The sequence below is a fragment of the Dendrobates tinctorius genome, unplaced genomic scaffold (assembly GCF_039654945.1).
Source record: "Dendrobates tinctorius isolate UK_male_01 unplaced genomic scaffold, ASM3965494v1 ptg000162l, whole genome shotgun sequence".
NCBI lineage: Eukaryota > Metazoa > Chordata > Amphibia > Anura > Dendrobatidae > Dendrobates > Dendrobates tinctorius.
Genome location: NW_027361829.1, coordinates 71080402 through 71106135, shown reverse-complemented (window position 1 = coordinate 71106135; position 25734 = coordinate 71080402). Strand labels below are relative to the sequence as shown.

Below are 25734 nucleotides of genomic sequence, written 5' to 3'. Positions count from 1 at the left end.
GCTGGAAGAGAGCTGCACTCAGATGCGGGACTCTGCTGCTGGAAGAGAGCTGCACTCAGATGCGGGACTCTGCTGCTGGAAGAGAGCTGCACTCAGGCGTTGGATCCGGTTGGAGGAAAAGATGCACTCAGGTGTCGGACTCTGTTGCTTGGAGCATTAGCAACAGAGCAAAGCTAAGTGGTGCTTCCCTGTTTGTCACTTTCCTCAATGTGTGTTTTAGTGCAGTGGTGGGATTAGTTTCTGCACCGTCCACTTCACTAGTAAGGGATTGGTTCAGGGCGAGCTAGGGATTTCAGGTATCCTGATCAGTGCCCGGTGCGGAACCGGCCTAGGGATCGTTAGGCGTGTAGAGACACTGACTCAGGGGAGTGCAGGAGGTCTCCACGTCCCCGTTCCCTATCGCAGGGCCACCATTGTAATTGTTTTCCTGGTTTTCCCCTTTATTCTGAAATTCGCCCTGCTGGAGGCGGTGTATCCAGACATACGTGTACTACTGAAATTCGCCTGCTGGAAGCGGTGTATCCGGCTGCATGTTTTATTATTTAAATTCGCCCTGCTGGAGGCAGTGTATTCAGGGTCACGTGTGTCATATAAATTCGCCCTGCTGGAGGCGGTGTGTCTAGTCACACGTGACCATGACACCAATTATCACAGGTGAAGTTCCCTGACTGATCTGAGGGTAAAGGGTGCGCCGGAGAGCTGCGAGTTCCAAGGTGGAACTGTAAAGTTTCGTGAAGTATTGTGGGCAGTGGTGGGACAACCAAAATATCCCCCCTGCGATAAATTGTTAGGGCAAGACTAGCTTGCAGTTTTTGTTTATCACATGGTGACAGCGGTGGGATAACTAAGATAAGCCCCCCTGTGCCTGTGATAGCCATGTGTCGGCAGTGCGTCGCATCCCCCCGTCCGTGACATACCGGTGTCAGCGGCGGGATCGTGACAATAAGCCCCCGATGTAACCTGAAAGATAAGAAAGACGAGTTAGATTATACTCACCCGGGGGTCCGATCCGATGGGTGTCGTGGTCCAGCGCCTCTCAACTTCTAGCGAGGACATCCTCCTCCTTACTTCTGCCGTGGCTCCTGCGCAGGCGTACTATATCTGCCCTGTTGAGGGCACAGCAGAATACTGCAGTGCGCAGGCACTGGGAAAGGTCAGAGAGGTCCGGCGCCTGCGCACTGCAGTACTTTACTCTGCCCTCAATAGGGTAGATATAGTATGCCTGCGCAGGAGACGCGGCAGAAGTAAGGCCGGGGTCACACTAGCGATTAAAACGGTCGAATGCAATGCGATAAAAAAAAAAAAAAAAAAAAAAAAAAATCGCATTGCATTCGAACCCATGTTATTCTATGGGGCAGCTCACATCATGCGATTTTTTATCGCATCCGATCCTCGGACCGAGACAATCGCAGCATGCTGCGATTGTCACCGATTTTCGGATCGGATTCCCCAATGCAAGTCTATGGATGCGATAAAAAACGCATGGAAAACGCACCAAACGTGTGACTTGCGATTAAATCGCACAACTTCTCCAGGTCTACAGGATAGGGCATCAGGCATTGGCATTGGATGTCAATTTGATGCTTAGATGCGATTAAAATTGGTTCCTTGCCGGAAAATGGGATGACAGACGGATATCTGGCCAAGAATTCTTTGTGCGATTTCGTACCGTTAAAATGGGACCGATTTTTTAATGGTTGTGTGAGACTCCAGCCTAAGGAGGAGGACGGCATCGCTAGAAGATGGGAGGCGCCGGACCGGACTGCGACCGACACCCATCGGACTGGACCCCAAGGTGAGTATAATCTAACTTGTTTTTCTTATCTTTCAGGTTACATCGGGGGGGGGCTTATCTACACCATTACAGAATGCTGTAGATAAGCCCCTGATGGCGGCGGCCGCATCTCATAGGGCAAAAAATGAGGTGACAGATTCCCTTTAAAAAGAGAATTCCCATCTCCAAGAACCAATCCCAATATGTAGTAGATGCAATATTAATAATATTAGCAAATGAATCCAATTAGCAATACAGTATGGTTCTTCTAATTTGCTATGTCTCTTCCCTCATGTGCAGGCATTGCAGGACTTTAGATGTCCATGGTTATGACCACTGAAGAAGTGACAGATAGTAGCTAGTGGTCGACCTTTGTCATGGATGCCTAAGGTCCTGCAATGCCTGCATAAAAGGAAAGAGACATAGGGAATCAGAAGAACTATACTACATTTCTAATTGGAGGTATTTGCTTGGATCCGTTGCCTGTTGACTTCAACGTTAAAATAATAGATCCGGCAGAGACCAATTAGTGAATAACGGACTAAAAAGTTGAGTCAGCACAACTGGATTTGAGAAATGGATATGAGAACATAGTCATAAGCACATGTTCAGGTATTGGCAGCGCTTTGGACACAGGACATGTCAGCTGCAGCCAAAGCGCTGCCGGCTATTGAACGCAGATAAAGCCGCATGTGTTCATTGAACTGTGTGGAATCACCGCATCCAGTACATTGTACAGGTGACATTTATCTTGTGGAGGCTCGCATGTCCGCAATATAAATAGACATGCTGCGGTCTGGAAAGACGCACTGCATGTCCGTCTCCGCAGGGAAGCAGCGGGTTCTCTGGACACAGAGTGGACATGGGATTTCTTGACATTCCATCCACTAAGCTGTAAAATCTCGACATTGCGCAACAGGACTAGAATCAGGTCAGAGTGGGTGATTTGTAAGAACACTCCCTCAGCAAGCTAGAAAACGCTAGAAGGCAACTGGGACAATATTTTGTGGACGAATTACATCATTACAGAACTTTTTGGTTCAAATGCGAAGCATTATGTTTGGAAAAAGAAAAACACTGCATTAAATTATAAAAACCTTACACCATCTGTGCAGCACCGTGGCGGTTGTTATCATGGTTTGGGCCTGTTCTGCTGCATCTGGGTCAGGACTTGCCTTCATTGAAGGAACGATGTATTCTGAATTGTAGCAGCAAAATCTAAGGAAACATATCAGGACATCTGCCCATTAGCTAAACGGCAAGAGAAACTGGGTCATGCGGACAACGACCCAAAGCACGCACGCCGTTCTGCAAAAGCATGGTTAAAGGAGAGTAAAGTTAAAGTTCTGGAATCATCAAAACGTAATGACCTTGAAGGGGTTATCCAGGCTTTGGACACTATGTAACTGCAGGTTGCTGAATCCTGACAGTGTGGTGTCCATGCTGCCCAGGATCCTCAGTATTTCTAGTACTGGTCGGCGATAATGTGACCACAGTTACGCGATTTTCATACTTGATGTCACGTTCTTTCTAGACTCTTCCGGCTTCTCTCAATAGAGCGAGGCATGTCACCCAACCGCCCATCAGTTCAGGGAACATTGGGAATCAGAACCGTGTGCGCTTGGCATGTCGTCATGCTTTGGCTATGGTTCATAGACTTGTCGTATTGGATAATTTTCGGCAATAAAAAAGTGAGCTAATATTTTTTACTCTCTTTGTTTTTGTCATGATCTCAGTGCGGGTTTGACTCGCACACGTGGGGTTAATGTCTGGAACCAGTGCTGATGACTGGCATTTCTGGGGTTAAAGGTTGTGATCCCGGTGCAGGCTTACCTGCACACCTGGGGCTATGATTGTGGCCTCTCCCTGGTTCTGGGAGAGGCTTCTTATAGCCTCAGGACGCTCCCATCCCCGTCAGTTATACTTTCGCCCTTGGCATAGTGTGGTGACCCCTGAGTGTGTTTGTGCTGTGTTCTGGTGGCTTGATTCTCTGTGTATGACTCGGTCTGTTCTCTGGATATTGCTTTGGATTCTGCTTGGTACCTTCTATGTCTGTTTGGTTTTGATTGCTGCTTGGCCCTGACTATCCGCTCTGTCTCATCCTTGGTACGTTACGGCTATCTCTGTGTATGAACCCTGTTTTGCCTGACTCTGAGTAATTCTGTATAGTGTCTTTCCATCCCACTAAGCAGGAAGCTAAGGCCTCTTTCACACTTCAGTTTTTTGCATCAGTTCAAATCCGCCAAAAAGTCATAGAAGCGGATCCGTTGTTAACTGATGTGAACGGATTGGACAGGATCCGTTTTTAGACGGATCCTGAAAATGCGGAAATTTAAAGGAAATTCTGGCCGGGAAGGGGGGGGGGAAGAGAGAGAGAGAGATTGATTTTTTTTTGTGTCCGGCACCCAGAAAGAATTTCGGGTTAAATGAGTGTCTGGAGGATCCGCCAGAGAAAAAAACGTTACAAGCTCAGTTTTGAAATCTTTGAGGATGGTGACGGACAGCAATTTTTGGCGGATCCTCAAAAAAAACGGATGCAACGGACAGCAATCCGTCACAATCCGCCATTAATGCAAGTCAATGGGGAAAAAACGGATCCTCAAAAAAAATTTGAGGATCCGCTTTTTTCAAAACCTGGCGGATTGTGACTGATTGTAAAAAACGGAAGTGTGAAAGAGGCCTAAGCCCCGCCCCCTTGCAGTCACATGACCGTAGGTCCCGTGTCTGCTTGCTAAACTTCAGCGTCCACAGGTCCTGTGTATCTGTACTTTCTGGCTGTACCTGACCCCGGTACCCCTACAGTGCAGGTGAGTCCCTGCTCAGCGGAGGCTGCACGCCAGCGCTGACAGGATCCTGACACTCAGGACACGCGCACTGGCTCAGTGAGCAATTACAGTGCGGTGTTCCAGACATTATAACTGACCATTAAGTTTTTGGTTTTTTTTTTTTCTCTGCTGAGAAATATGGATCCCATACAATCTCTTGCTGAGCAAATGAAAAATCTGAGTCAGATGTTTCAGGGTTTATCTCTGGAGCAGCAAGCTCTGGCTCGTTCTCAGCAGCAGGTTTCTGAGACAGTGCGGGGGGCTTTAGCTGCTGGGTCTCCGGGGGCTGGGGCGAGTGATGTTGTTTTGGTGTCCCCAGAACCACCTGTTAAACTGCCTGATTTTTTTTCTGGGAAGAAAAAGGAGTTCAGGGTCTTCATGGAGGGGTGCAAACTCTTCTTTAGTTTGAGGCCACTTTCCTCTGGGGACGAAAGTCAGAAGGTTGGGGTCATTATGTCTCTGTTAAGAGGGTCCCCACAAGCTTGGGCTTTCTCCCTTCCTCCCACTGCCCCTGAGAGAGTGTCTGTGAATGCGTTTTTTGAGGCCCTCGGGCACATATATGATGAGCCGGACCGAGGGCGATTGGCAGAGGACATGGTGATGAGTGTCTGTCAGGGGAAACACTCTGCTGAGTGGTTTTGCACAGAATTTCGCCACTGGGCCACCGAGGTCTCTTGGGACGACGCCGCACTCCGAGGACTCTTTCGCAGAGGCTTGTCCGAGCGGTTACAGGATGCCTTGGCATTACATCCCCCACCTAACTCTCTCGAGGACGCCATGACACAGGCCGTCCGGATGGACCGCAGGCTGCGGGCCAGGGGGGTGATGCAGGCGGAGACTCCATTGTTCCCTAGTGGAAAAGAGACTTTCTGTACCCATGGACGTAGGGGCTCTCTCCCTGAAGGAAAAGGAGAGACAACGCTGGAGAGAAAAGCAGTTATGCTTCTACTGTGGTAAAACAGGGTTCATACACAGAGATAGCCGTAACGTAAGAAGGATGAGACAGAGCGGATAGTCAGGGCCAAGCAGCAGTCAAAACCAAACAGACATAGAAGGTACCAAGCAGAATACAAAGCAATATCCAGAGAACAGACCGAGTCATACACAGAGAATGATGCAACCAGAACACAGCACAAACACACTCAGGGGTCACCACACTATGCCAAGGGCAAGAGTATAACTGACAGGGATAGGAGCGTCCTGAGGCTATAAGAAGCCTCTCCCAGAACCAGGGAGAGGCCACAATCATAGCCCCAGGTGTGCAGGTAAGCCTGCACCGGGATCACAACCTTTAACCCCAGAAATGCCAGTCATCAGCACTGGTTCCAGACATTAACCCCATGTGTGCGAGTCAAACCCGCACTGAGATCATGACAGTTTTTTTTTTTATTTTCTTAAATCTACTTTTAAAACTTGGGTGATAATCTGATTTACGGCAGCTCCAATGAAGCAGCATGGAATGTTCTGCGAGGTTCACAAACCTTCAAGCACCGACAGTTTTGAAGACGGATGCCCGATAATCATTATCCTGCACCAACAACACAAGGGAGACTGGTCTCTAGCGTCTGTGCCCATATACACTGTACGTACACCACTACAAATTAGTTATCAAGGAGTTTTAAGACTTTTTTTGCCTGGTGGTTAATCATGATCATTAGTCAGACAGCTCATGTTGGCACATACACTGCCGGTAAGGAAGGGAGTTACAATGCTTGAAATTTAAGAACCACTCCCCTGAATTCATCTAGAAAGGAATGAGTCATTCACACCGAAGGCCTGAGATCTGCCAGACGGGAAATGACGAGTCCACCATAGAGCAGAATCCCCATACACTGTATCACAAGGATCACACAGAACAAAGGGAAAGCGCAGTGATCAGAATAGGTCTTTAGGGTTTACATTACTATTTCACACTTTTTGATACTTGACAAGAACCTTGGAAGGAAAAGTCCCTTCTCTGCTTCCCAACGATCACAGGAAGCTCATGGGAGTCACGTCTCGCTTGTATCATGGTAACACCTCTAGCATGGGCTCCAATACAGCTGGTAACAAGTCCTGGTCTCTGAAAACTCTAAGTGCATATTTACATTAATTATAGATTGTACAGTTATAAAACCATGAGGAAAGAAAGCACATGCATCATTTTGAATCTGCGCCGAACTGCGAACGCAACATGTTGCATTTTGTTGCGGTTGGTGGGCTCGTCAAAACCACGCATGCGGACGCATCCGCATACATCCGCATGGCCTGTGTACCCAATGTTAAAGATAGGTACGCAGGCCACATGCAGATGTAGGCGGAGCTGAATGGAAGAGGTGCCGCAGCGGACGGGGCTTAATGGAGGAATTCCGCAGCTCTGCCCAACGCAACGGTGAAACCAGCCTTCTTCCGATTTAGAAGCAGACTCTGGGACATGGGAGCACATCTCGTTAGACCGGTTTGGTGGTGACTGATGGCTAGCTGCATTATAGCTACAACAGGAGAGTTTGTCATTTAGCGCTAAGGAGCAACTGAAAATGTAAGTGACAGCAGCTAATCTATGCAAAACTGAATGGAGGAGAAAAGTAACGAGTATGAAGACAAATGACACTGGGCTTACTTCAGTTTTCTACAGACAACGCAGCATAAGGGTTGTTTGGGAGCCATTAAGCACGTAGTGACTATGCTCATGGCACATGAATCCACGGGCATCACATCAGAAGGCTCCAATCTTGTCGGGCCAATGGCAACTTTCTTTCTATGCAGCTGTCACGCCCGTGTCAGGAGAGCCGCTGGCCAGTCCATGCACTGCGATCGCCGTCCGTGTTATATGGCTGTGTGACTGCACGCTAACACTACACAGACCGAACCAGGGCAAAGGGGCTACGCGAGTCATTTCATTGTCAGTCAGTACAGTACATTCAGCCATCATAGTGAGCGGGTGGACTGTAGAGGGAGGGAACATGCTGTGCAGACAGGTTGTGGGGGCCGTTATGGGCCATCACACTGTAGAAGGGGAGCCTTATACTGTGTGTAGGGGGGGCACTGTAGCAGCATCATACTATCTAGGGGCCATCAAAGAGGCATCATAGTGGGTGAGAATACAAAGGGGCTTCAACTGTTTAAAAAAGTTGTCCAATACTTTTTTATTGATGGCCTATCCAGAGGACAGACCATGAGTTTCTGATCAGTGAGGGTACATCAACTGGCAACCCTGTCAATCAGTTGTTACCGGCCCTGGACAGAAGTTCTCAGATGCTGCCAAGAACACAGCAACTCCTTTATGACACGAGTGGCGGCTGGGCTGTACAGATCCACACACCATTCATTATTTCATTAAAAAAAAAATTTATATATATATATGTGGCTAACCCCTGTATGTGCAGCAACACATAGCTGTTGGGAGGTATACCCCTCTGTGTGTGCCCACGCTCTGGGACCTGACTACTCACTGAATATTTTTTAGTGGGGCGAGAGGAGGTTTAACTAGGACTTTTCCTCCGGGGCCCCACCATTTCTCTGTAACCCCTGATACACACTCACATACTGGCTCCATAGCTTAGAAATCCAGTGTGAGAGGAATTCTGGCTATGTGATTGCACAAGAGGCGGCCATGGATTTCCCTATAAGTCTCTGCTGTTCGGAGGGAATTGCTGCCATACTGCAGCAGGGAAACAACTGATCTGCTTACCGAGGGGCTTGGTCATTATCAATACCAGAAAGAAAGACCACCCATTACCTCCTCACATCTCAGAGGAAAGAACAAGGTTTCTCTCATTTGCTTATAAATAGTACCAGGTCACGGCTTGTGGGTTTCCACCGGGTTCTCTGGCTCCTTCCTCTACGTTATGACTATATGTTTTCCTCCATATTCATGACCTCTAGTACCCCAGCAGGATAACTTGGGGCGTGAATGACGTTTTCTCTGGTAACAAACCTGCTGACTCCATTAATGGTGGTCTCTGCTTTTACTGGTCAGTAAATGTATGTGGTGTAATGGTGACTACATTGCCACCACTTTGGGAGACCCCACACATACACTGGGGGTATAGTTTGACATCGGTTTATATGTACGTGTTTTATCAGTGATTGTTTCCTGTCTGTCTTTTTGCATTTTGCACATACTGTTTTTCTATTTAAAAAGTTTTGCCATTAATAAAATAAATCTTTTTAACCATTCAAGCTTCAAATTTTACCATGATATTATGGAGTGTTTTACATTTTTTATATGGGTATTTTTTATGAACACAGATTGTGGCATGATCCACATTGATTATGCTAATGGGTGTATGTTTTTATCTAATATTCTTGAACTCAGTATAACCCTGCGGCACAACTTATTGGCAGCTTTCTGCCTATGCACAGTGTACACAGAAAGCTGTCAATCAGTGGTGTGGGTGGGGATATACACAGATCTGCAGCAGAAAAAACAGGGATTTTATTAAAACTGCACCAAGCAGCTCAGTTAGTGACACATGACTGGAATCAGGGACTCTACCCCTACATTATGCTTCTTTCCGACGATAGACTCTGGATGACAGATTCCCTTTAAAGATGCACTATTGGGACTGTCAAGGGTCTGCTAAAACAAATTTGGATCATCATGGAAGGCTTGATGATAATCCAGTCCAGATCAATCAGATACCCCCCTCCTCACCAAATGTGAACTACTTATAGTCGTGCTAAAGTGTCGTCACCTGTGGTTCCAATGGGGCCATCAGAGTAGTAGTTCTGTCCTTGCCTCATGGGAACTGCACCCTATCCAGCGTGGCAATAATGGCATTTGTATATACATATACATCACTATACGAAAACCAGTACAAGGGAGAAGTAGCGCAGGAAGCCAAACTGACCAGATTTCATCTATCTGAAGGACTCTGAAAATTGAAACTAAAACCTAATCCGTTGCTATCAGACTCTCAGTTTTCCTTCACTTGATACACTTCTCTCACATCAAATTTTGGTCTTGAACATGAAAAATTAACCAGACTTTTTTCAGTGTGCTGGATTCATTATTGGTCTGTGTGTTGTTAGCGTCAGCGTGACATCCGCTTTTATCGTAAAAGTAAAAACAACCTAATTTAAAGATGGACCCGAATTCTATTTGCTTTTTCACAGACCCATTATCTTGAATGGGCGACTTTGTACTGAAAATCAGATCAAAATAGAACATATTTTTTTCTTATTCGCAAAAATAAAAACGAACACGACCCTACCAATGGAAATAAATATGTCGACATGAAAAAAAAAAAAAAAAAAAAAAAAAAAAAAAATGTACAGCACAATGGGCAACTGAATTAACTGTAGGTTCCAGGCACGAGGCTCTTGCTCTTAGGATTCCCAAGAAGCCACTTTATAGGGTTTGTCCAGTCACGTTATTGATGACCGAAATTTTGTATTACACACACACACACATATACCGTATATATACACACACCATGTAATGTCCTCACATCCTGTACCGTACAGATGTGTCTGGATTCCAGAATTCCAAGCGGTGGAAGGTCACCGGCCGCCATATTGGGACACCCAAGTGATGGGTGTCTCAATATGGAAACTGCTGGTGGCACCAGCCTCTTGTGCGGTACCACCAGCGGAACACCGTCGCACCACACACACACACACACATACACAAACACTGTATACGCCGTACAGCGGTCTGATTTACTGCGTCTGCGTGAATTCCGCACAGGCGCAGAGAATCATTCGGCTGATCCCGGCGGCAGATGCGGAACGTCTCTACAGGCAGAGGAAGCCGGTCACATTAAAGGAAGTTTTCCCACTAACGAAAGTTCATTTTAAAAATTGTCTGTGTCTGACTATGTACGGAGCATACCACATCTCCTGGGCATGGGAGGAAGCAAAAGACAATACTGACATTACAGCAGGAGATCGCAGAGGATACATTTTGTGAGGTAAAATATTTCACTGACTGTTTTTAAACAATATTTTACCTCACAAAATGTATCCTCTGCGATCTCCTGCAATAATATCAGTATTGGTCTTTTGCTTCCTCCCCTGCCCAAGAGCTGTGGTATGTTCTGTACATGGTCAGACACAGGGGTGAGATAGACAGAGCACAGGGGGAGACAGCTCAAACGGGACAACACATGAGGGGAGAACACAGCACAGGAAGGAGAGAGGCAGCAGACAAGGGGGACAGCACATGGGGTAGACAGGTCAAAGAAGAGAGCACTGACGGGAGAAGTCAGCACATGGGGAAAGAGGGAGTGAATAGGTGAGTGAATACATGAGGGGGAGAGATTCTCAACGCTGCAAAGCCTGCCCCCATCGTGACATTACCGCCCTCCTGATTATCGCATTGGACCTCCATCTAGTAAGTCATAAGTATCAGATCGGGGTCTGACACACAACAACCCCACCAATCAGCTCCAGCTGGATGAAAACATTGTTCTGCACAGCTTTGTTCAATAGAGGCCAGGTATGTAGATGAACTCATTCTCAGAACAGTAAATGTATATACTGATCAGCATTGTCCTTTGCGGCTCCAATCAATGATTACCTCTGGATGCTGCAAAGCTGAGAACGGCTCACTTGTGGGGGTGACAGGTGTCAGCCCACCACCGATCGGATATTAACAACCTTTCCTAAGAATAAGTCATCAGCAAGAATATATAGTATTACGTGAATAAACATCCCCCTTAAATATAAAAATAATTTAGGCGAGTTCTAAAACCCCAAATCAGCTGAGGGTGAAACACTGCAAATATGATTAGAACATAGGAAACCCCTTTAAAACGGGATGTCCTATAAACTACATATAATCTACGGAGAGGAGAGGAGATAAAATTATGGCCGCTGGCCGCAGGGATTCCAAAGACCTTGTATAATGGAGAGTAAAGCCCCTGTTACACACTGCGATATCGCTAGCAATATCGCTGTAAAGTCACCGATTTTGTGACGTAGCAGCGATATTGCTAGCGATATCGCTGCATGTGATACTTACCTCCGACCGGCTCCCCCGCTGGTTATCGCTGATCGCGCGAGAAGCTCCTGGACCATTTCTCGTCGTCAGCTTCCTGCGGCGCTTCCTGCTGTGACGACGAGCGACGCATGGAGCCGGGCGGGAGAACGTCAGGATCGCCGCGTCTGACAGGTAAGTAGCGACCCCCGACCCCTGCTATGTCGCTGGTGAGATCTGCCTGTGTGGCAGCTCACTAGCGACCACCTAGCGATGCACCAGCGATCCTGACCGCGTCATATCGCTAGTCGGGATCGCTGGTGCATCGCTAGGTGTAACGGTACCCTTAGGAACCAAGCAAGGCTGCATTCACTATCTATAGGAGTGGTGGTCACGCAAGGTCATTCCTGCTGTATTTACACAGCAGACTGAGGCCCCCTGTTCAGTGTGTATCCAATCAGCCAGACCGTCAGCAGTCATACATCATTTACAGTACATACCGTATACACATCTAGAGCAAATACCGTATACACATGTATGGATCTACAGCACATACCGTATACACATCTACTGCACATACCGTATACACAAGTATGGATCTGCAGCACATACCGTATACACATCTACAGCACATACCGTATACACAAGTATGGATCTGCAGCACATACCGTATACACATCTACAGGACATACCGTATACACAAGTATGGATCTGCAGCACATACCGTATACACATCAACAGCACATACCATATACACATGTATGGATCTGCAAGCACATACCGTATACACATCTACAGCACATACCGTATACACATCTACAGCACATACCGTATACACAAGTATGGATCTGCAGCACATACCGTATACACATCTACAGGACATACCGTATACACAAGTATGGATCTGCAGCACATACCGTATACACATCGACAGCACATACCATATACACATGTATGGATCTGCAAGCACATACCGTATACACATCTACAGCACATACCGTATACACATCTACAGCACATACCGTATACACATGTATGGATCTACAGCACATACCGTATACACATCTACAGCACATACGGTATACACATGTATGGAGCTACAGCACATACCATATACACATCTACAGCACATACTGTATATACATGTACGGATCTGCAGCACATATCATATACACATCTACAGCACATACCGTATACACATGTATGGATCTGCAAGCACATACCGTATACACATCTACAGCACATACCGCATATACATGTATGGAGCTACAGCACATACCGTATATACATGTATGGAGCTACAGCACATACTGTATACACATGTATGGAGCTACAGCACAAACTGTATACACATGTATGGATCTACAGCACATACCGTATACACATGTATGGATCTACAGCACATACCGTATACACATGTATGGATCTACAGCACATACCGTATACACATGTATGGATCTGCAGCACATACCTTATACACATCTACAGCACATACGGTATACACATGTATGGATCTGCAAGCACATACCGTATACACATCTACAGCACATACTGTATATACATGTACGGATCTGCAGCACATACCTTATACACATCTACAGCACATACGGTATACACATATATGGATCTGCAAGCACATACCGTATACACATCTACAGCACATACCGTATACACATCTACAGCACATACGGTATACACATGTATGGAGCTACAGCACATACCATATACACATCTACAGCACATACTGTATATACATGTACGGATCTGCAGCACATACCTTATACACATGTATGGATCTGCAAGCACATACGGTATACACATCTACAGCACATACTGTATACACATGTATGGATCTACAGCACATACCGTGTACACATCTACAGCACATACCGTGTACACATCTACAGCACATACCGTGTACACATCTACGGATCTACAGCACATACCGTATACACATCTACAGCACATACCGCATATACATGTATGGAGCTACAGCACATACCGTATACACATGTATGGAGCTACAGCACATACCGTATACACATGTATGGAGCTACAACCCATACCGTATACACATGTATGGAGCTAAAACCCATACCGTATACACATGTATGGAGCTACAACCCATACCGTATACACATGTATGGAGCTACAACCCATACCGTATACACATCTACAGCACATACCGTATATACATATATGGATCTACAGCACATACCGTATACACATCTACAGCACATACCGTATACACAAGTATGGATCTGCAGCACATACCATATACACATCTACAGCACATACGGTATACACATATATGGATCTGCAAGCACATACCGTATACACATCTATAGCACATACCGTATACACATCTACAGCACATACGGTATACACATGTATGGAGCTACAGCACATAATGTATATACATGTACGGATCTGCAGCACATACCTTATACACATCTACAGCACATACCGTATACACATCTACAGCACATACGGTATACACATGTATGGAGCTACAGCACATAATGTATATACATGTACGGATCTGCAGCACATACCTTATACACATCTACAGCACATACGGTATACACATGTATGGATCTGCAAGCACATACCGTATACACATCTACAGCACATACGGTATACACATCTACAGCACATACGGTATACACATGTATGGAGCTACAGCACATACCATATACACATCTACAGCACATACTGTATATACATGTACGGATCTGCAGCACATACCTTATACACATGTATGGATCTGCAAGCACATACGGTATACACATGTATGGATCTACAGCACATACCGTGTACACATCTACAGCACATACCGTGTACACATCTACGGATCTACAGCACATACCGTATACACATCTACAGCCCATACCGTATACACATGTATGGAGCTACAGCCCATACCGTATACACATGTATGGAGCTACAGCCCATACCGTATACACATGTATGGAGCTACAGCCCATACCGTATACACATGTATGGAGCTACAGCCCATACCGTATACACATGTATGGAGCTACAGCCCATACCGTATACACATGTATGGAGCTACAGCCCATACCGTATACACATGTATGGAGCTACAGCCCATACCGTATACACATGTATGGAGCTACAGCCCATACCGTATACACATGTATGGAGCTACAGCCCATACCGTATACACATGTATGGAGCTACAGCCCATACCGTATACACATGTATGGAGCTACAGCCCATACCGTATACACATGTATGGAGCTACAGCCCATACCGTATACACATGTATGGAGCTACAGCCCATACCGTATACACATGTATGGAGCTACAGCCCATACCGTATACACATGTATGGAGCTACAGCCCATACCGTATACACATGTATGGAGCTACAGCCCATACCGTATACACATGTATGGAGCTACAGCCCATACCGTATACACATGTATGGAGCTACAGCCCATACCGTATACACATGTATGGAGCTACAGCCCATACCGTATACACATGTATGGAGCTACAGCCCATACCGTATACACATGTATGGAGCTACAGCCCATACCGTATACACATGTATGGAGCTACAGCCCATACCGTATACACATGTATGGAGCTACAGCCCATACCGTATACACATGTATGGAGCTACAGCCCATACCGTATACACATGTATGGAGCTACAACCCATACCGTATACACATGTATGGAGCTACAACCCATACCGTATACACATGTATGGAGCTACAACCCATACCGTATACACATGTATGGAGCTACAACCCATACCGTATACACATGTATGGAGCTACAACCCATACCGTATACACATGTATGGAGCTACAACCCATACCGTATACACATCTACAGCACATACCGTATATACATATATGGATCTACAGCACATACCGTATACACAAGTATGGATCTGCAGCACATACCATATACATGTATGGATCTGCAGCACATACCGTATACACATCTACAGCACATACCGTATACACATCTACAGCACATACCGTATACACATGTATGGATCTGCAGCACATACCGTATACACATCTACAGCACATACCGTATACATATGTATGGATGGATCTACAGCACACACCAACTACACATGTATGGATCTACAGCACATACCGTATACACACAGACATCCATGTGTGTACGGCACATACATGTAGCCACAGCCCATACCGTATACACATCTACAGCACATACCTACACATATCAGTGTATATACAGCACATACGATATACCCGTACACACATCTCTGTATACAGTACATACTATATACCCGTATACACATCTGTGTATATACAGCACATACGATATACCCGTACACACATCTCTGTATATACAGTACATACTATATACCCATATACACATCTGTGTATATACAGCACATACTATATACCCATATACACATCTCTGCATATACAGCACATACTATATACCCATATACACATCTCTGTATATACAGCACATACTATATACCCATATACACATCTCTGTATATACAGCACATACTATATACCCGCACACACATCCGTGTATATACAGCACATACAGTGTACACATCCGTGTATATACAGCACAGTGTACACATCCGTGTATATACAGCACATACGATATACCCGTACACACATCTCTGTATACAGTACATACTATATACCCGTATACACATCTGTGTATATACAGCACATACGATATACCCGTACACACATCTCTGTATATACAGTACATACTATATACCCATATACACATCTGTGTATATACAGCACATACGATATACCCGTACACACATCTCTGCATATACAGCACATACTATATACAGCACATACTATATACCCATATACACATCTCTGTATATACAGCACATACTATATACCCATATACACATCTCTGTATATACAGCACATACTATATACCCGCACACACATCCGTGTATATACAGCACATACAGTGTACACATCCGTGTATATACACAACACATACCATGTACACATCCGTGTATATACAGCACAGTGTACACATCCATGTATATACAGCACATACTATATACCCGTACACACATCTGTGTATATACAGCACATACTATATACCCGTACACACATCCGTGTATATACAGCACATACTATATACCCGTACACACATCCGTGTATATACAGCACATGCCATGTACACATCCGTGTATATACAGCACATGCCATGTACACATCCGTGTATATACAGCACATGCCATGTACACATCCGTGTATATACAGCACATGCCATGTACACATCCGTGTATATACAGCACATGCCATGTACACATCCGTGTATATACAGCACATGCCATGTACACATCCGTGTATATACAGCACATGCCATGTACACATCCGTGTATATACAGCACATGCCATGTACACATCCGTGTATATACAGCACATGCCATGTACACATCCGTGTATATACAGCACATGCCATGTACACATCCGTGTATATACAGCACATGCCATGTACACATCCGTGTATATACAGCACATGCCATGTACACATCCGTGTATATACAGCACATGCCATGTACACATCCGTGTATATACAGCACATGCCATGTACACATCCGTGTATATACAGCACATGCCATGTACACATCCGTGTATATACAGCACATGCCATGTACACATCCGTGTATATACAGCACATGCCATGTACACATCCGTGTATATACAGCACATGCCATGTACACATCCGTGTATATACAGCACATGCCATGTACACATCCGTGTATATACAGCACATGCCATGTACACATCTGTGTATATACAGCACATGCCATGTACACATCTGTGTATATACAGCACATACCATGTACACATCTGTGTATATACAGCACATACCATGTACACATCTGTGTATATACAGCACATGCCATGTACACATCTGTGTATATACAGCACATACTATATACCCTCATCTCTGTACGGCACACACTGTATACACAGCACACTGTCTGCAGGTGTGTGGACGCCTCCTGTCAGGTCTCGTCCATCTTTTCTGCATGCACACATGATGACATCACATCCTCCCGCTGACAGCGCAGAGCTCAGGCCTCAGTGATGTCACGGTCCCGCGGACACTGACCGATCACACAGCACGCCGCAGGGCGATCCATCCCGGAGGCTCCGGGTACTGCCCGCCCTGTGATCGGGGCGATGAGGAGACCACCCCCGGTGACACAGCACACATGCCCGGCGCAGCACTCACCGCTCAGGGGGATCCCGGCCACTACAGGTCGCAGTGTCGCATCTGGCAGGGGGCGCACAGGATCCTCTCCGGGCGGCACAGAGCGCTCAGGCGCACACGATCTCTCGCCGGCCGGCTGTTTTGTCCTTGGCTGCAGTCCTCCCGCCCCTTGCTCGGTCCTTTGGCAGTAACAGGGGTCCGAAGAAAGGGGGCGTCTGTCCCGCCAGTGAGGTCACAGCCAGGGGTGGAGGAGGGGATGCAGGGTCCCGTCCTATGTGAGAGCAGAGCCCGCTATCTCCATGCCTCGGACAGGTGACGTGCTGCAGGAACGGTGACGTCATCTCACAACCGTTCTGTCAGGGAGGAGGGCGGAGCCTCGTTGGTGGAGGGGACCAGACCACGCCTAGCCGTGTCCTGGCAACCAGAGCCAGTGGCGTGTAGTGGCGCCGGATTCAGTTTCGTCGTGTGTTACTGCACCCCGTGGAGGCGCCACCTCTGCGCAGTGCTCGCAAGAGACGAGACGCTATAGGTAATGTACATGTGGTAATTATCTGTCACAGCGCACTCCGCTCTGCTGCACGCACTCAGCACTGCTCCATCACCTCAGCCGAGTCTCTCACCCCTCCCATGAGAAAACTTGATCACGTGGGCGTGACGTCACGGAAGGTCCTTCAGCACGCTGCAGCATCTCCGCTCTCCTGCGTCCTATTTTCTTTTCGTTACTAAGGCAACAGGCTTTTCCAATGCATTCATAGGGGGAGATGCTTTATCGTGTGTGTATGTGGCTACTCCCCGGATATCACACCCTTCATTGTAACGCTTGTATCCACTGGAGAAAGATATGTGGCTGAGAAAAAAGTGAAAGGAACGTGGTCCTCATTCCGCAGTCTGCAGTGGCTCCCCCCGTGGGTGCAATGGTTTAGTCTGAGGACGGTTGATGGGAGCTCCTGCAGGTGGTGTGCTGCTGAGGAGCCGGCTGGTGCAGGTGTGTTGTCTCCTTTCCTTCCATCCAAGTCACATTATACACGCTACATGTTCACACTGCTCTGCACAGCGGCTCTTATACGTGGTGGGGAAGTGTGCTGCAGGTCCACAGGTGGGCTACACCACTGATCTGCCACAAATGCTGCGTGTGACCTCCCCCAGGTGCTGGGAGCTGATCTGCAGCTACAGGGACAGATCCGCTGGGTGCTCTTATGGACAGTGTGACCACAGATGATCGCGGGGGGTCAGATCTCCCCGATCCTGCTCTGTGAAGAGCTCAGCATTGTAATGAGGCTGAAGTTGGTTTCTTATTAGGCAATTTTTTTCTTTTCGGTTTTTTATAGGTTTAACAACAAAAAAATAAGCCTCACAATAATAACATACAATGCAGCGAGGCGCCCTGATGTGAATACACTAAAAAGCTACAAAAAGTATAAAACTGGCACAAAAGTGGGCACCAAAGGGCGTTAAAGAAAGGGTTAAATGACTTTGGGCCACTAATCTCACACTGCAGACATATAGGACAGGGAGCCCCGCATCAAACCCAGGTCTCTCCAGCCTGGCCCAAAGGGGTTCTGGGCATCAGAACTGGCATCAAAGTGGGCAGACAGTCAATTTTCACAGATTTGAATAAGTAACTGATGTTTTTAAGGGGTGTGACATCAGCGGTAGTCACTTAGGCTGCACTGACTCCCCGCCTGACCCACGGTGAACAGCGTGGGAAAATGTTCTGAAACTTTCCCATGCAGCTAAGGCCTGTTTCACACTTCCGTTTTTTCAAATCCGTCAAAATCCGTTGGTTTCCGTAAAAAAACGGATCCGCCATTTTTTTGCAGGATCCGTTTTTTTGTCCCATAGACTTCCATTAGCGGTTACCGCGGATCCGTCAAAAAACGGATCCGTTTGCATCAGTTTCCGTCAAAAAAACGGAAACGGATCCGTTTGGCGGACACAAAAACGGAAGTGTGAAACACCTCTAATGAGTTCATGTCCAGTCAGGCGGGGAGGCTGCGCAGGCAGCTTTTCATTCATTCCTCTGTGGTTTACAGCCGGGCCGGTCACATTAGCACAGCTCCCGGTTGTAAACTTTTTAACCCCTTGAGATGGATTGCAGTGTGGGACATGACTATACAGCGGACAGGTATGGGATATTGTTGCTTTTTTATTTTGGATTTTTTTACAGGAGAACGATGGCTTCGATTGGATTGGGAGTGAAATAAAGATGGAAAAAATGTGTGTTTATTTTATTAAAAGTCTTTTTTCTTAATGTGAGTGTGTTTTTTAACCCTTTCAGACTAGTGAATTAATAATGGATAGGTGTTTTATTGGCACCTCTCCGTTATTAACCAGGCTTAATGTCACCTTACAATGGCAAGGTGATATTAACCCCTTATTACCCCATATACCACCCCCTACAGGGCAATGGGAAGAGAGAGACTAAGGCCGGGGTCACACTGGCGAGGAATACGGCCGAGTGAGAGGCGCTAAAAGCACGCATTACACACGGACAAATGATTCTCTATGGGGTCCCTCGCACCAGCCGTATATTTCTCCTCCGTATCCTACGCTCCGTGCCACTCGCAGCATGCTGCGATTGTCAGCGTACTACGGCCGTAATACGCCAATGCAAGTCTATGGGTGCGCAAAAAATACGCATTACACACGGACCACACATGTGACTTGCGAGAAATACGCACCCGGTGTCTTTTAGCAAAGCCGGCAATTCAGTGCGCTATACAGTAAACTCACACTGACAGTTTTAATAAAGAAACGAAAGAATAGATATAGACACATAGAATGCATATATATATATATATATATATATATATATATATATTCTTTGGTTTCTGTTAGAAACCCTGTCATAGGGCTCCATTATATCTCCATTTTGCAAGCCTGTGAGAAAATCTCGCCATACGGATTACATACGGATGCTTACATGCGCAAAATACGCGACCCCACCTTGATTACGGATGACATACGGAGCACTGTTTAGGGACCATTCATCCGTATTACGCATGTAAAATACTGACCGTATTTTGTGTTGGTTAGTGTGACCCCGGCCTAAGTGCCGGAATTGGTGCATCTTACAGATGCACCTTTTCTGGGGTGGCTGGGGGCAGATTTTTTTTAGCCACGGGGGCCCAAAAGCAATGGTCCCTCTCTTGGCTATTAATATCTGCCCTCAGTCACTGGTTTGCCCTCTCTGGCAGAGAAAATTACACGGGAGCCCAAGCAAGTTTTTTTTACGTGAATTAATTTTTTAATTTAACAACTACAGCTCCAAAATTTTACACACACACACACACACACACACACACACACACACACACACACACACACACACACACACTAACATTATTAGATTTTTTTTATCGGATTGCACTCGTCCGTATTTCTCGCCAGTGAGTATGAGCCCTTATACTTGCTGTCCAATTATTTTTCTTATTTAATTTTTACTTTTCCATGATGCGGATTTCTTAGTTTGTTTTAATACTATACTTTTGTGATAGCCTGTGTAAACAGCTCTGTGCAATCACTACGTTCACACGTTGTATTTTTTTATTAATGCAAGCTTTCGGCTGCCTTTTACAGTACCAGCGAAGTCTCAGAATTCAGAAATCTCAAGCGCACACACGGTTTATTTTGCTTTTTGACCTCAGTATTTTGTGCCAAACCTTTTTTTTTTTTTGCAGAATGCAGCGTGTCCCTCCTTTCAGCGTTTTTCACCTATTGAAATTAATGGATGCTGCAAAATCGCAGATGTCCGTTTTAGCTGCGTTTTTTTTGTTGTGTCCAAACCTGATGAAGTAGACTCAGACTTCTTTTTTTTGGAAGCGCTAAACTTATCAGCATGCACAAGAGACAAATGTACAGTGACAAAGACTAAGGAAAAAGCTCAACAAAAACCAAGCCAAACCGACTTTTTTGCACCAAGTTTCTTACTGACGGCAACAAGTTTTGCCTGCGGGAAAAAAGCATGAAAAATGCAACGTGTGAACATAGCTTAACTTTGCTGTTATCCACGTGACTCATTTTTGATGGTGTGGTGCGTAGTATCCTTACCACCATTTTTGCTGCTGTCTTGATTACCTTTTTCCCCCTTTGTATTGTCTTTTCTGACGCCTGAAGGATATTAACGAGACTTCCGGTATATCCGTGGGGTTTTTTCAGGGTCGCTGCAGTTTACCATTTTGCTTGTTTTGTATTTATGCCAGTGATTTTTCTATTCTACCTTTAGTTCATTGCTACAGGAAATGTTTTTATACTAGAACTATTCACTTTAATATTTTTCAGGTTGTGAAGCCAGAATTATTCCTAAAAGAATGGAGAACTACATCCTATATGACGAAATTGGGAAGGGGAGCAAGTCTGTTGTGTACAAAGGTAGAAGAAAGGGCACTATCAGCTTTGTGGCTATTCTTCGCATAGAAAAAACGAAAAGGGCACAGATTACAAACTGGGTAAGCGTGTGATGACTAAGTAGCTTTTTTAACTTCCTTTACCCCCAAGCCTGTCTTCACCTCCATGACCAGGCCAAACTTTACAATTCTGACCACTATCAATTTATGTGGTAATAACTCTGGAACGCTTCACCGCATCCCTCCAACTCTTTTTTTTTTTTTTTTTCCTCATGACAAATTGTACTTTGTGATAGTGATAAAATTTCTTCGATACGACTTGCATTTACTTGTGGAAATTTGTCAAAAATGTAGAAAATGATGCAGTTTTCAAACTTTTAATTTTTATACGAGATACATCGCACAAAATAGTTCAACATTTCCCACATGTCTACTTTACATCAGCACTATTTTTGAGACTTAATTTTTTTATTTTGTTAGGAAGTTATAAGGGTTAAAAGTTGACCAGCGATTTCTCATTTTTCCAACAAAATTTACAAAACAATTATTTTTAGGGACCACCTCACATTTGAAGTGGCTTTCAAGGGCCTATATGTCAGAAAATACTCAAAAGTGACACCATTCTAAAGACTGCACCCCTCAAGGTGCTCAAAACCACGTTCAAGAAATTTATTAACCCTTCAGGTGCTTCACAGGAATTTTTGGAACGTGGACGGAAAAAATGAACCTTAAGGCTGTGTGCCCACCAGGGCTGTGGAGTCGGAGTCGGGGTCGTGGAGTCGGAGTTAGTTTTGGTTGGAGTCGGTAGAAATGTACCGACTCCAGCTTAAAAAAAAAAGTATTAATATTTCATAATTGAACTTTAATATGAATTTTATAAATGTTACTGAAATATATATGTTCTATCAAACTATGAACAACAGTGATAAGCAGTTCTGCTGGAGATAGAGACATTTCTTACTTCTTGTGTGTCACTGTTCTCCACTGCCGATATCTAATCTTATACTTGGTTAACCTCATGCTGCCCCAACCCCCCTACTTACAATGTATGAAACTGAAAGTGAAAATGTGTTGCAAATTCTTAGTAGTAAAGCTCCTCCTCTAGACTAGATCATACTAGGTGTGCGTCTTCCAAGCATCTCACAGCTGCCTGCTACTCAGAAGAGGAAGACTGTAAGAAGTATCCTTTCAACAAACTTTGCATCAGTTAACTGTGAGTACATGAGGAATAATAACAGTATTACTGACCACTATATCAGTTGTACGACCTGGCAATAATTTTGTACAATTGTTTTTAGGAAAAACAATTGTCATTTGGATTGTGAATGCAGAATTAAAAACCTGAGAATGTCAAAGAAGCATCACATTAAATCAGCTGTATTTGAACATTTCACCATCACTCAAGATAGAAAACATTATGTCTGTCAGTGTATGACAAATGATCCAGACGAAAACAAATGCTGTGAAGCCAAGATGAGTGCATATTCAGGCAAAGATAAAAATGCTCCTACCAGAGCTTCTAATCTAAAGAGACATTTACAGCGCTTTCATTCAGAAGTGCAGAAAGCAGTGGATGAGAAAGACTGCATCCAAACCAATGAACCAGTGCCCAGCTCTTCCAGCCAAACAAAGGAGCAGAGAACTTTGCAGCCATCAGTTGCAAGATATTTTGTCAGTGACAAAGTTACTGTGACAATGACAGTAGATACATTTAAAAAACAGATCATAGAGCTTGTTGTAAAGGATAGTGTGCCTATTTCATTATTTTCACGACCAGCTTTTATGTGTCTGAATGGGGAAATGGCCCGCAAGCTTGGTGTTTCTCTGGAGAGAGAGAGTATTAGAAAATTAGTAATCGAAGAAGCTTTTAAACAAAAGGAAGAACTTAAAAAAACTCTCAAGGGACGCTTTCTGTTTCTTAAAATGGATGCCTGCACACGTCACAGAGTGAACTATTTTGCCATCAATGTCCGATTTGTTTGTGACAAAAATGAAATAGTTACCAAGACATTGGCAGTAAAAGACACCAAAGCTCATCACACCAGTGAGTTTCTCCAGGTCTTGGTGGAAAAGGTTCTGCAAGACTATGAACTTAAAAAAGAGCAAGTTCTTTCTGTCGTAACTGACAATGCTTCAAATATGATAAGTACTATTAAGCTAATGAATGAGAGTAATGATGGTGACCAGCAGCTAGAAGAACATTCTGGGTCCACAGACACAGAAATGTTTGAAATAGAGGAGCAAACTGAAGTTGCTTCAGATGAACAGCAACATGATAGTTTAGATGATCTTGTTGAAACTGTGTCAATATGTTCTTTCATTCATCACATGTGCTGTGTTGTGTATACGCTACAGCTGGCTATAAGAGACAGTCTGCAAGAAGGACATGCTGCTGCACTGATTGGCAAGGTGAGAAAATTGGCTACTGTTGCCAGAACCCCTAAAGTTGACTCAATTTTGAAGAGACGTGCTGGAAAAGGGGCAATTATTGATCAAGCCACACGATGGGGCAGTACTTACTTAATGATTCAGCGCTTGGTTGAACTGAAAACCTTTCTTGTAGACATGGCTAACCCTCAACTGACGCTAAATGAAAGTCAGTGGAATCAGGTGACTGAGCTGGAAAAATTGCTAGAGCACCCATTTACAGTGACTAAAAAATTACAAGCAGAGGACTTAACTCCAGGTATTTTCTTCAAGGAGTGGAAGAACCTGATGTTTCGCCTGTCCCAAAGAGGAGGGTTAATTGCAAGTGGCATTGCTACATCAATGAAACGGAGAGAGGAGCTACTATTACAAAATAACATTCTTTTGGCAGCTGTTTATGTAGACCCAATGCATCGGATTCTTCTAGATGATCAACAGCTAAGTAAAGGAAAAGAAGCTCTGTTTGAAATAGCAGTAAGGATGAAAGGGTTGCAGAACAGTCAGGAGGAACAAGAAGAATTTGGTCGTCCTGCCACATCTTCACCCTCATCATCAACTGATGAAGAATTTAATTTCGAAAAATATTTGGATCACAAGGACCGTGCAAAGCGTTCCCGTATAGAAGAGTCATCCCCATCAAGGAACACAGCCAGTACATTTCAGCAGAATTTTTCATGTGCACTAAAAGAAATTGAGAAATTTGACCGTTCATCAAAAATAACAGTGCAACAAGCGATTCCTCTGTATCCTGACATTGTCCCGAGTGGTTACTGCTTTGCCACCAACACAAGTTAGTGTAGAGAGGTTGTTCTCTGCTCTCAAAATAATTAGATCAGATTTTAGGGCATCCATGAAGGAGGATCTGACAGAGGCAATACTTTTTCTGAGGACAAATTTATAGATTTCTTCTTATTAACTGCATAAAAGTGTTTATTGCATATTTACTTGTAGTTTTTGCTCTAAGTGGTCTGATTACTTATATGATGGTGAGAAACTGAATAAGCACGGTGTTTAATATTTTACAACAGTAAATTTGCTGTTATGAATTGGCCATTTATGAAGGAGTCGGAGCCGGAGTCGGAGCCTGATAAAATCCAGGAGTCGGAGTCGCAACTGTGGCTTACCGACTCCACAGCCCTGGTGCCCACGTAGCATTTTTTAAGCGTTTCCGCAGCGCTTTTAGACAAGCGATTCTGCTGCAGAAAAGAAAAGCATCCAATTGATAATGAA

The 25734-nt window shown here is 44.9% G+C and overlaps 1 protein-coding gene across 3 annotated transcripts in view; it reads left to right on the top strand.

Moving 5' to 3' along the window:
- The first annotated feature begins 17763 nt into the window (after positions 1-17763).
- The window catches only part of ULK4 (unc-51 like kinase 4), a 1062038-nt gene continuing 1054067 nt past the window's right edge, over positions 17764-25734 (top strand). The window contains exons 1-2 of one of the 3 annotated variants that reach the window (XM_073550092.1): positions 17764-18260; positions 22013-22179. In XM_073550092.1, the coding sequence (XP_073406193.1) occupies positions 22042-22179 (138 nt within the window). In that variant the 5' untranslated portion in view covers positions 17764-18260; positions 22013-22041. Of the gene's footprint in view, positions 18261-18377; positions 18717-22012; positions 22180-25734 lie in introns of those variants that run through there. The other 2 variants (XM_073550093.1, XM_073550091.1) reach the window with 2 other exon arrangements.